The sequence below is a fragment of the Hyla sarda genome, chromosome 5 (assembly GCF_029499605.1).
Source record: "Hyla sarda isolate aHylSar1 chromosome 5, aHylSar1.hap1, whole genome shotgun sequence".
Classification (NCBI taxonomy): domain Eukaryota; kingdom Metazoa; phylum Chordata; class Amphibia; order Anura; family Hylidae; genus Hyla; species Hyla sarda.
This window is the reverse complement of record NC_079193.1, coordinates 229,241,823-229,255,126: the sequence shown is the minus strand read 5'-3', so window position 1 is coordinate 229,255,126 and position 13,304 is coordinate 229,241,823. Positions and strand designations below refer to the sequence as shown.

The window sequence follows — 13,304 nt, the reverse complement described above, 5'->3', positions numbered from 1 at the left end:
CATTGTTCAATTAAATTTAGCTTTTTTCACTTTGCTGGGGTCATTACTAAGGTCAAAGCTACACACTGTAGAAAACCCAATGATATTGGAAAAGCTGCACTAAAGAAAGGTTCTGATCTAGGGGTATACTTGTACTATATCAATTCCTGTTTTATAGTGTATAAAAATTAGTTTCCAAAACAATTGTTCATCTTCTACCTATGTGTTTATTAGTGTATCTGAATCATATAAAGTCAGTATGATCCTGATATTAAAATCATAAGAATTATTCATAGTATTTTTCTCTATGTTACATTTTAATATCCTTTGTCAATGGCAAAAGCACAGACACACTTTAGCATTTCATCACGTATATCAAGCCCAGCCCTGTTGTAATGAAAACCCCAGGATCTAGGCTATAATGTAATAGTCGTAAATATGTGTCTGAAACGGAGATAGCTTGATTCTCCTGACTCTCCACCACTACCACAGTCCTCATTCAAGTTCACATGCATACATTTCCCTTGTCAGTTATGTCAATAGAATTCAGGAAATGTGCATGCAGAATGTGAAAGGCATTCCTTTATTAAAGAGTTAATTTAAAGGACATCAGTGAAAAGAAAAAAAAAACATGTTAGGAATTAGAATTTTGGTTAACAGATTATTTGTCTACAATTCCTTTAAGTGTCCAAAACAAAGCAAAACATGACATAACAATAAAATACTCTGTAAGTAAGATTAATACACAGATAAGAAAGACAAGGCTGAGACACGTAGAAAATGTTTTAATACTCATGTGTAAAAATACATATGAGATTACAGTAAAAACTGCAGGAGAACCAAGCACATTACTGGTATTGAAGGTTGCTGCTTGTCTCCCTCCATCAGCTGAAACAGTATAGATACAGTTATATAGAATACAGAAAGGTTTCCTTTGGTTGCAAGCAATGAACTGTCTGCTTACCTAGCACAGGGTCCACTGAGAAAATCCACACAAAGGAAGGGAAAGAAATGCTTTTTTGCCCTTTATAAAACCCCAGTTAGAAAAAGAATAGCACCAATGTTTACGTGGAATACGGCTCTGAAATTTGGATTTAACCCCCTGCGATGGATTTAAACCAGAGACTGCTTCTGTGGAAATAGAGCAGAAACAGTGGGACTAAATGACCATAATTGGCCATATTCATAAGCTAATTGAATACATGCAAACCAAGGAATGAACAAGGAAGTAGAATCTGCCTTAGAGACTAATGGGATTATGTATAGCAAGGAGTCAGATTTTATTCAATTTGCACTGAGTACCCATATGAATGCCAAATTCCACGCATTGTGCACATATATAGTCATTTTAATGCGAATTCTTCTCTGACAAAACAGTGCTGTTTATTGTCTGTTTCTTTGCAGGGACCCATTGCTAACCATAGCCAGTTATGGCCAATTTTATCACAAATGGGATGCAACAGTATTTTTTTTGACAGCTAGACAATGACAGCATGTTTTACATAATCCGTTATATTCTGGAAGGTGGGTAGAGGTCAAGGGGCTTAGAAAGTGACACAACTAAGTGTTTGCTAAAGAGATAACACATTTCAGTAATCATTGGAGTTCTTTTTGTAACACTGACAATATATTAAAGCAGAAGAAAAAACTAACTAAAAAAACCAAAATCACTTTTAACAATCTATATTCAGTGAATAGCAAATTTCAGGAGGACATGAAAACGTGATCATTCAATATTTTTGTCTTCCCACCCTTTGGAAAAATTGGCTGTAATCGAGTGCAGAGGTGATAAGAGAATTTCCTATACACTCCACATAAGGCCAAATAAAAGCTTTGGAACAGCTTGACATGAATGAATCAAACTTTAGGATGCAGTTTAGTATTGCATTCTAGACTGAAGTAAGGAATACATTCCATGCAAACGTGCAAGTCAATTATGGTCTGATTCAAGATAGTGGGAAGTTACAGGTTCATCTTTTCATGTCTCTTTAGTTATTCATTAATTTTATTCTTGTGACAGATAAAAATCCAATCCCTCTGGATGAAACGAAAAAAGACACATTCATATTTACACAAAATATTTAATTAAAAATACTTCATAATTACAGTAGTCTATTAAAGCATATACTTTTGTATCACTTACACTTATAGAACATCTCTATATATACAGTATGAAATGTCACTCATGTTTTCTTCTATACAATATGTAACATTCCTGCAGGGAGAAGAAAATTCCCCGGAGAGATAAAATCATCTATTTTAAACAATAGATGTAAGGACATAATATCTACAATACTCTTGTATATTAGTAAAGCTTCATATTCAGTTCTTCATTTGATAGTGTATTCTCTCTAAGCAGTACCCCTATGCCATCAGGTCAGGGACTTCCACAGTGCATGTCTGATGATACAAGGTGGACACATGGTGAAGGATTAGATTCTCCGTGTAGTGTGGAAAAGTGAAGTGAAGGATGTTTTTTTTTCCCCTCTTTTGTCTGGTGACTGTTTTTCATTTCCCTCCCTTATTCTCTAATTTGTCTCTCTCTTTCTCTGTGCTCCTCCTGGCTCCGGATTTGCCTGCTGCACACCTGTGGAAGAGGAATGAATAGAGGGGGTGTGTGAACCATTCTGCTCCAGACTTACTGGCGCCACCAACAAAACACAAGACATGCTTGATCAACAACCCAAAACAAACCAGGTCAAACTACAAGCACAGCTCCCTAGCTAGTCCAAGCATAGGAACGCAGCTGCAATGGACTGCTCGGTCCCTGCTCTAATATAGTGCTTTGGGCTATCATCTGTGACCCTCATCCCTGCAAACTCCCTGTCCTCACTCGTGCTATGTATAGAAAAATAATGACATTTACCATACACCTTCTCTTAGATTAAATAGTGCATACAATTCTTCTGGGAGGGTAGTCTTAACTTGGTCATAGATGTCCTGATTTTTCTGACCATTAATAATAATAATAATAATAATAATTAGTAATGTCTATGGCTCAGATATGGACAGCTACCTACAATAATTAAATACAATCTATCCCTACAATTGGGAAAAACTAAATATAAAGTAAGACATTTCTCATTTCAATGAGATAAATTATCTTTTTTTTATTTTTTTACCATATGGCTTATATAATGCACAGCTGTGATATAAATGACCCCTATATAGGCTGTATAACATATAGTACAATGCTTACCTTAAAGGCACACTAGCGACATAGTATACTGTCCCCTTCCTTGTTCACCATTGACGCAGTCTGGAAAAGAGAAATACAAATACGTATTAATAGTGATAACGCAGAATAAAAATTAAATCAAGCTGAATATAATAATAAAATCAAATGAGTGAAAAACAAAAGGATCAGTGATGATGTTGCAGCCCTTGGTCTGGAGGAGTGGGCACTGTCTGCAGAGGCTGTGACTGGTCACACTTCACAGATCAGAATAAGACACACAAAAGCCTGATCACCTCCAGGCTGCTGCTCCTAATCACAATCTGACATACACTCAACTTGCAGGCAATTGGCATGTAGCAGAGGGCTGCACAGCTATCAGCACTGGGAAGGAGAGGGTGAGGGGTATAGCTGCCTATTCTCTTCAGCTGGGAAAGGGCCATCACAGGCTTTGTGCCGGTGAATTTATGGCATTTGATAATGATGAACATGATTGCAACACATTTTCAGTGCATAAACAAGAGGAAGAGACAGCTGCTTTCCACTCATCAGAAACACAACTACTAAGAGGAAATGACAAGAATAAGCCATAACACTGAACATCACCTGCCATCTGGACAGCAGTCGCTACATCTCTGAGGCTATGATCCCTGTGTGGGACTGATATGAAACAGTGGAGCCCTGTCAGGTGGCTCTGTCCTTCCTCAGATGCCAGAGCTGTCATCGCACTCTGCTGAGACATCACTGAGTCCAGCGGGCACCAATAATAGAGAGCTGATACGACACACACACACACACAACAGCTTGTGCCATCTGCTAACATGTGGCATGCTTACTCAACACGAGTATAGTATATACAAGGAGGCGCCTCTTACCGGGTCTGTATTAAGGTCTGTCAGAGGGGTCCTGGCAGGTGCCTGCTGCCTAAGCAGGGCAGGGTGTGTGTCCAGTGCCAACTGCAGGTCCAGTATGTAGTCTATAACGTGCTGCAGGATCTCCACTTTGCTGACTTTCTTGTTCTGGGGGATGGTAGGAACCAACCTTTTAAGGCGGCTGTAACAGTCATTCATGTCATATTGCAGACACAAGGACTCCTCTTCTTCCATCTTGTAGCGAGCTACACCAAGGCTGTGTTCAGAGAGGCAGTGCAGTGCCAGCTCCCCACACACGCCCCCCGCCACTGGGGCTCTCCGGCTGTGGGGACGCACGGGGCTCACAGCTTTCATTGCAGGCAGCGACCAGGTATTACTCTACTAAGACAGTGAGGAGAGGCAGATTCTCAGCATGCAGATGTTATATCCAATGCAAGGAGGGGAGTTCACCTATACACAGAAGGACTGTGAGGTAGCTTCAGGTCCTTAACAGGGAAGAGCTGGTACCAGGCTGGAGATAACAAGCACTGGTTATGGTGAAGGATGCACACAGGGTAGATAGCAGTGTCTCCAGTCAGCCAGTCACTCACGGCTCCCTGCTCTGCAGCCTCTGTGCTCACATATTTATGGCAGGGATCTGGTGGGGAGGGTGAGCGCAGGGAGGGAGGGCGGGTGCAGTGATGGTGGGAGGAGAGCTATCCAGCGTGAGCACACTCAGCAGCCTCTCACTAATCACAAGTTCTCTATACAAAACCATACACATTTACTATAAGGGATGGAGCAAAAAATCCATGGACGTAATAACCGGCTGGATCACCGTAGAGCTGCCCCCACATGGAAGGGTGTTCTAGCCAGAAAAGAGAAGACAATGACAATCGTTAGATATCAGCACCAACGTTGAGATATCTGTCATAGAATATCGAGGCCATTCAAAGCCCTGGAAGCTGGAAACAGGGTTCTTACATGCATGTTTTTTTTTGTTTTGTTTTTTAAATAAAACCCACTGTTCTACCATATATCTATATAACAATATATAACAATTATTCTCATCTCTGTGAAAATTCTCCTTTCCCATAGACCTTTGTACCATGAGTTGTATGCTATGACAGGAATAGACTTCACCAATCCGTGTAATGATAAAGGAGAAAACTGTCACTGTCAGCTACTCATTTATCAGAAAGTCTTTATCTGGAAAAGTGCAAAATGATAGTGTGCAGGAAGAATGTACAGATGTATGGATTTGTATTGTCACTCACAATGTTGCATATAATAATTTATAAGATGAGGACATTATATGAAAGAAAATCATTTTAGAAGTTGTGCAATGTTTTTATATCATAACATGTTCTTTATAATTTATTTTAAGATTGCTATAAGAACCCCATACAAACTTTTTCAAGAATAACACTAATATACATAGTGTCCACGGGGTCTAATCGTGGGTATATATATTTGTAATATAATAATATAACACATATTACACTGTTCCTTACATTAATATGAATATTGCTAAGATTGTTAATATTAGTTTTATTATTTTTTATTTTACAATTAGATTTTTTATCTTTTTTTTTTTTTCAAAGTTTCTACCATGTAATCAAAATATAAAATTTGCATTCATTATTTAACAAATGTGAAGAATCCATGACAAGATAAAAGCAGTCAAGATGAATGTTGGTGGGTTATCTTTTGAACCATGTCATTAAAGGGTGCCAAAGGGAACATGGAATGATAGATGCTCCTGTTGTCAAGCACATATCACTAAGAGGGGCTTAAAATGTAGTGTTTGGTGTGCAGGTGAAACATAATTACATAGTAATGAGACATCACTTCCCAAGGAGCAGGGCGGCCTGTTTAGTGCCATTTGTGGTGACACACATGTCCATGTCAGGCTTTATTTGCAAAAAGGGTTTTTGTGGACAAGGAAGCACCTGCCTCTTAAATGCATTGTGCTCTTCTGTGATCTATATTTTATGCTTCAACGTCTTTGATAGATGGAGCTAAAATACATGCTTCCATACATAATAAATTAGCATTTATATATATATATAGAGAGAGAGAGAGAGAGAGAGAGAGAGAGAGAGAGAGAGAGAGAGAGAGAGAGAGAGAGAGAGAGAGAGAGAGAGAGAGATAGCTTGTCTCTACAACTCTTTTATACATAGGACTGTGATACCTTTTTTCAGATTAAATGTTTCATTAATCAGCTCTGGTCTTTCATCTCTAAATATAGGAGCTCACCTTTCTGAAGGAAGCTCTGGTGATACAAGTTTATCAAAGGGTTAATTTGGTGACTTGCTGGGACTAGTAGTGGATACCCAGAGGTCTGGTGACTTTAACCCTTGCGCCATCACACTCTCTCTAGTGTCTTTGCTGGACCGATAGGGTGTGATTTTGCCTCTACAAAATACTGTTAGTCCAATAAAAAAGGTATTACAAGATACTGCAAAATGTTTTGATATGTATGTATATATATATATATATATATATATATATATATATATATGTATATAGAGAGAGATGATTAATAAAAAAATAAAAAACATCTATACATATACCGGTATATATATATATGTATGTATATATATATATATATATATATATATGTGTATATATATACATATATATATATATATATATATATATATATATACTTACACATACACAAGGCAATCAGTCATAACATTAAAACCACCTGCCTAATATTGTGTTGGTCCCCCCCCCCCCCCCCCTCCTATCCCTGCACTTCTGATCCATCGAAACAGATACTCCAGGAGATTTCTGGATGTATCCAGTGGTATTTGGCACTAAGATGCTGTACATATAAAAATACAAGGCTGTACATATAACGCATAGAGTTAAAACATTTTTGATGTAGAAATAGAATTGCTAAATGCATTAAATGTGATTTGTGATGTGAACAACAGCTAAATCAGGATCAGTCTTGTCTTTCCAGCGCATCCAGCAGAGACCTGATTATACTGAGATCTGGGAAATATGGCGGCCAAGTCAATACCTTGAACTCTTTTGTCATTCTTCTCAAACCATTCCTTGCAGTGTGGCCTGGGCATTCTCCTGCTGGAAGAGGCCACTACCAATAAAAAAATATTAATCCATGAAGGGGTGCATTTTGTTCAAAACACTGCTTTGATGCTGTAGGTATTATTTATCAAAGTACCATCCACATAAATGCCCCAAAGAGCATTAGACTACCTCTGCCAGTTTGCCCTCGGCCTATAATGCATTCTAGATCTATGTATTCCCAAGGTAAGCAGTGCAGATCACCTGGCCCTCCATATGATGATAAAGAAACCACAATTCATCAGGTCATATTCTATCCACTCCACTGGATCTCTGACTGGTCTGGAGCTACACAGACCCATGGGGACTAAGCTACAATGTACCTTGTGTTCTTACACCTTTCTATCATAGTCAGTGTTGGGTTTTGCTGCAGATTCTCCTACAGTAGTTCTGTGGGATCAGACCAAAGGGGCTAGTCTTCACTCCCCATGAGCATCAATGAGCCTTAGGCCAATGGCCCTGTTAGTTTCCAATTATTCTTGGATCTCTTTTGATGTACTAACCATTGCATACTGGGAACATCCTGCAACACCTGATGCTGGAAAAATATTTTGACCCAGAATAGTCAAGTCATCACCATTTGGCAAAGTCACTGAAATTCTTACACATGACTGACCATTTTCCTACTTCTAATTCATCAGCATTAAGTACTCACAGTCCATGTTATTCTTAGACTATGTGAGTGGTTTTTATGTTATGGCTGTATGACTCATAGGCATTTGCATTGTAGAAAAAAAAACTAAAAATTTAAAAAATAGGCATCTGCTGTTTACCAAAAATAATGCCACTCCTGGCCATGGGCTGTATCTAGTATTGCAAATCAGTCCCATTTGCTTGAGCTGCAGTACTGGACACAGCCAAATGGCAAGTGTGGTGCTGTTTCAGGACAAAGAAGAAAGAAATCTCAGACAACCCCAATGCAATTGATAGGTTGCTATGAGACTGAGTATGGATCTCAGGTTGCACGACCTAGATTACTAGATTACACAATGCATGACCTAGAGAACACAAAGAGCAAAGTAGTTTTCCACACACAGTGAGAAAACTAAATGACTTACATTAGAAGACATACATTACTTTTATATGCAGTAAAAACGTAGTTACATAAAAAGACCAAGATGGTTTAATATAAAAAAAACTAATAAAATTGGAAGTGAAAAAATGGTATAATGAAGTATGAAAGAACAAATATTTAACCGCTTGGGGACTCAGAGTTTTTCCGTTTTTGCACTTTAGTTTTTTCCTCCTCACCTGTTAAAAATCACAACCCTTTCAATTTTGCACCTACAGACTCATATGTGGCTTATTTTTTACGCCACCAATTCTATTTTGTAATTACATCAGTCATTTTACCTACACAGTCATTTTTTTTAAATTGTCATCTTCTGACCTCTATAACTGTTTTTTTGTTTTTTTGCGTATGGGGTGGTATGAAAGCTCATTTTTTGCATTGTGATCTGAAGTTTTTATTGGTGCCATTTTTGTTTTGATCAGACTTTTTGATCGCTTATTTTATGGTATAAAAAGAGATCAAAAATACGCTATTTTGGACTATATTTTAATAGTTCAGTCATTTACGTCATTTATGATTTGAACTTTTATTTGGGAAGGAGTTAAATCACATTTATTAACTCTTTTTACACTTTTTTTTTTTGCAATGTTATAGCCCCCATAGGGGACTATAACATGAAGTAAATTGATTGTCAGCACTGTTCAATGCTATGCTATAGCATTGCACTGATCAGTGTTATCGGCGGTCGATTGCTCAAGCCTGGATCTCAGGCTTGGAGCAATCAATCGCCGATCGGATGCACCGGAGGCAGGTGAGGGACCCTCCTGATGCATCCTAGCTGATCAGGACACCATGGTTTCACTGTGGTGATCCTGATCAGCCCGCCTGAGCTGCTGGGAATGCTTTTATTACATTTTAGACTCGATGATGAACTTTGATCGCCACGTCAAAACGCGCGCTATTAACCCGGGGTCCCGGATACTATTAGTAGCAGGGATCGACCCAATATCACGCGGGGTCACCACGTGATACCGCATTATATCGTTGGAGAGGGCGCAGGACGTACAGGTACGCCCTGCGTCCCCAAGAGGTTAAATTGCAGAATGAATAAGTAGTGTTTTACTAATATAATGGTTTTATTGAAATTGCTCATGCTACTTAACATAACATAGCGGAAGTCAGTTCTGATTCAAGATGGTCTTTGCTATCCTCCGTTTTCTGTAGATATAACCTTATTCCTTTTTCCCACTACAGGCAGTCCTGTGTTGGTTTGGTCGCATGGCATGAACCAGAAATTGCCAGGGTCCCTATTCTAACCCTTTTCTCAATGTATGCCACTTAGTAAATCAAATAATAATAATAAACTCACTACAACCCCACAGGAATGTATTTGAATATCTTCCCCTTGTACATTTGGCAGATCTACTAAAATTATGATGTAAGGGAATGCTAGGCATATTGTTCCCTGTTAGATGGTCTACTTTAGTTAATCTGGTAAAAATTATTCATGTTAAGATTCACAAAAACTGAAACTGAAAATGTCAACAATTACAAAGAAGTCAGAGGTAAGTCCCTTATTTACAAGAAACACATAGAGCGGGCACATGGGCAAAGAAATGATCAGATAGATGTGCTAATTATGGCCAGAGGCAGCGCAGACAATACTCAGCCCTATGGTTTTTCTATATTATTTGTTCAATGACTGTCACAGAGCTGGGTTTAGGGACAATGTTTTCTGACAGATGGAATATTTAGAGGGGAGAGGGGCTTTTGCTGATTATATTAGGCATAATGTAAAAAGAATGAAAGAATTAGATACACTGTGTGTGTGTGTGTGTGTGTGTGTATGCAGAAATACATTTAAAAAATAATATATATATATATATATATATATATATATATATATATATATATACACATAAAGTCCAAGGTAGAGCAGCACCTCTATATGAATGTGAAATTTGGTGCAAAGCAGCAAAATAAACCCCGGTCCAGGGTCCACAGTAATCCAGAGCAAACAATGGTTGGCTGCAGCACACAGGAGTAAAGTACTTACTTACAATTACTCCTGTGTGCTGCAGCCAACCTTTGTTTGAGATATATATACAGTGGTCCCTCAACATATGATATTAATTGGTTCCAGGAGAACCATCATATGTTGAAACCATCATATGTCGAGTACATATGTCTATGTAAAAATGGTAATTGGTTCTGTGGCCTCGGAACCATTGTATGTTGAATACATATCTCTATGGGAAACTGCTAATTGGTTCTGGGATGACCATTGTATGGGGAGTGTTTAACAAACCAGGGTGCCTCCAGCTGTTGCACAACTACAACTCCCAGCATGCATGTACAGCCAATGACTGTCTGGGCATGCTGGGAGTTATAGTTTTGCAACAGCTGGAGGCACACTGATAGGGAAACATTGATGTATGGGGTGTATAGTGTGTATATGTATTGTATGTGATGTGTGACATCGCATACAGTACTGTACAGTTCTTTAAATACCTTCAGGGGGGACAGAATGTCCTCCATTACTATCCTGCCGACTACAGCTCTATAGGAAAGGAAGGGGAGGGCAGCCAGCAGCTCATTGGATGCCTGCAGCAAGATGCTGCAGGCTATTGGCTATGGCTGCTTTGGGGGGGGCGGGGCTTACACAGAGCTCACAGTGGAAGCCTCTGTGAGTTAGCAGGACAGCATGTGAGTAACAGGAGGCAGAACGGGGCACACGGGGCACATTAAACAACTATCTGTCAGTTGCTAAAGTTGTCAGTGCTGTCAGATAGCTGTTTGTATGATGGCCCCGACACACAGCAACATCATATGTCGATGCTGCCTTCAACATACGATGGACTCTGAGAGGCCATCATATGTTGAAATGATCATATGTCGGGGCCATCATAAGTCGGGGGGTCACTGTATATATATATATATATATATATATATATATATATATATATATATATACACTGTTCAAAAAAATAAAGGGAACACTTAAACAACACAATGTAACTCCAAGTCAATCACAATTCTGTGAAATCACACTGTCCACTCAGGAAACAACACTGATTGACAATCAATTTCGCATGCTGTTGTGCAAATGGAACATACAACAACAGGAAATTATAGGCATCTAGCAAGACATCCCCAATAAAGGAGTGGTTCTGCAGGTGGTGACCACAGACCACTTCTTAGTTTCCATGGTTCCTGGCTGATGTTTTGGTCACTTTTGAATGCTAGCGGGGCTTTCACTCTACTGGTAGCATATGATGGAGTAAACAACCCACACAAGTGGCTCAGGTAGTGCAGCTCATCCAGGATGGCACATCAATGCGGGCTGGGGCAAGAAGGTTTGCTGGGTCTGTCAGCGTAGTGTCCAGAGCATGGAGGCACTACCAGGAGACAGGCTAGTACATCATGAGACGTGGAGGAGGCCGTACGAGGGCAACAACCCGCAGCAGGACCGCTACCTTCACCTTTGTGCAAGGAGGAGCACCAGCAGGCCACAAATGTGCATGTGTCCTCTCAAATCCATGAGGGTGGTATGAGGGCTCGACGTCCAAAGGTGGGGGTTGTGTTTACAGCCCAACACCGTGCAGGACGTTTGGCATTTGCCAGAGAGCACCAAGATTGGCAAATTCACTACTGGCGCCCTGTGCTCTTCACAGATGAAAGCAGGTTGACACTGAGCACATGTGACAGACGTAACAGGGTCTGCAGACTCTGTGGAGAACGTTCTGCTGCCTGCAACATCATCCAGCATGACCGGTTTGGTGGTGAGTCAGTAACGGTGTGGGGTGGCATTTCTTTGGGGGACTGTACAGCCCTTCATGTGCTTGCCAGAGGTAGCCTGACTGCTATAGGTACCGAGATGAGATCCTCAGACCCCTTGTGAGACCATATGCTGGTGCCGTTGGCCCTGGGTTCCTCCTAATGCAAGACAATGCTAGACTTCATGTAGCTGGAGTGTGTCAGCACTTCCTGCAAGAGGAAGACATTGATGCTTTCTACTGGCCCGCCCGTTCCCCAAACCTGAATCCGATTGAGCACATCTGGGACATCTTGTCTCGCTCCATCCACCAATGCCACGTTGCAGCACAGACTGTCCAGGAGTTGGCAGATGCTTTAGTCCAGGTCTGGGAGGACATCCCTCAGGAGACCATCCACCACCTCATCTGCAGCATGCTCAAGCATTGTAGGGAGGTCATACGGGCACATGGATGCCACACACACTACTGAGCCTCATTTTGACTTTTTTTAAGGACATTACATGAAAGTTGGATCAGCCTGTAATGTGGTTTTCCACTTTGATTTTGAGTGTGACTCCATATCCAACCTCCGTGAGTTGATAAATTTGATTTCCACTGTTAATTTGTGTGTAATTTTGTTGTCAGCACATTCAACTATGTAAAGACGAAAGTATTTCATACGATTAGTTCATTCATTTAGATCTAGGATGTGTTATCTTAGTGTTCCCTTTATTTTTTTGAGCATTATATATATATATATATATATATATATATATATATATATATATATATGTGTGTGTGTGTATAGATAGATATAAAAATAATATTACCTTAATGTGCAGATAGATAGATGTCAAGTATTATATATTCAATTATAGAGTATAGATAGATAGATAGATATCATACATTATATTTTAGTGTGTACAATAAATAGATATTGGACAAACAGACAGACAGATACTATCTGTACATGATATATCAATGTGCAGATAGATAGAATCCTTATCTATATACTACAAATTCTACAGTATATATTCACAAATACCTTTTAAGACATATTGAAGTTTCTTTCAATCAATGCTGATGCATCTTCGAAATTCTGAGAGCCATAAATACCATTAATGGTCCATATTTAGTTGTTATGAAGACTTCTTATATTTATAATACCCAGTGTGGAGTCAATTATTCAGTATAGTTCTAGCTTGCAGTCTATGTATGAATTTAAGTTTCTCATGTCGTTGGGAGATATCGCATTGACTTCTGTGGAAGAAGATTCTGACCAAGTTCTGTAAGAAGAAAAAAAACAGCCCTCATGAGGGTTATTAACAGAAAGGTTAAAATGAAAGGGCTCTAATACTTCAGCAACATGAAAACCAATTTATATTTTAGTAAACATAGTAATAGATTAAAACAACTTGACACATTTGGTTTTG

At 39.3% G+C, this 13,304-nt stretch overlaps 1 protein-coding gene across 1 annotated transcript; it reads right to left on the bottom strand.

The window, feature by feature from the left end:
- Nucleotides 1-543: 543 nt before the first annotated feature.
- Nucleotides 544-4,635, bottom strand: ID4 (inhibitor of DNA binding 4). The gene is made up of 3 exons (XM_056521272.1): nt 4,030-4,635; nt 3,179-3,238; nt 544-2,566 (listed from the first exon to the last, which is right to left on the bottom strand). The coding sequence occupies exons 1-2, from the start codon at nt 4,378-4,380 to the stop codon at nt 3,191-3,193; spliced, it is 399 nt and encodes a 132-aa protein (XP_056377247.1). The 5' UTR covers nt 4,381-4,635; the 3' UTR covers nt 544-2,566; nt 3,179-3,190.
- Nucleotides 4,636-13,304: the final 8,669 nt, after the last annotated feature.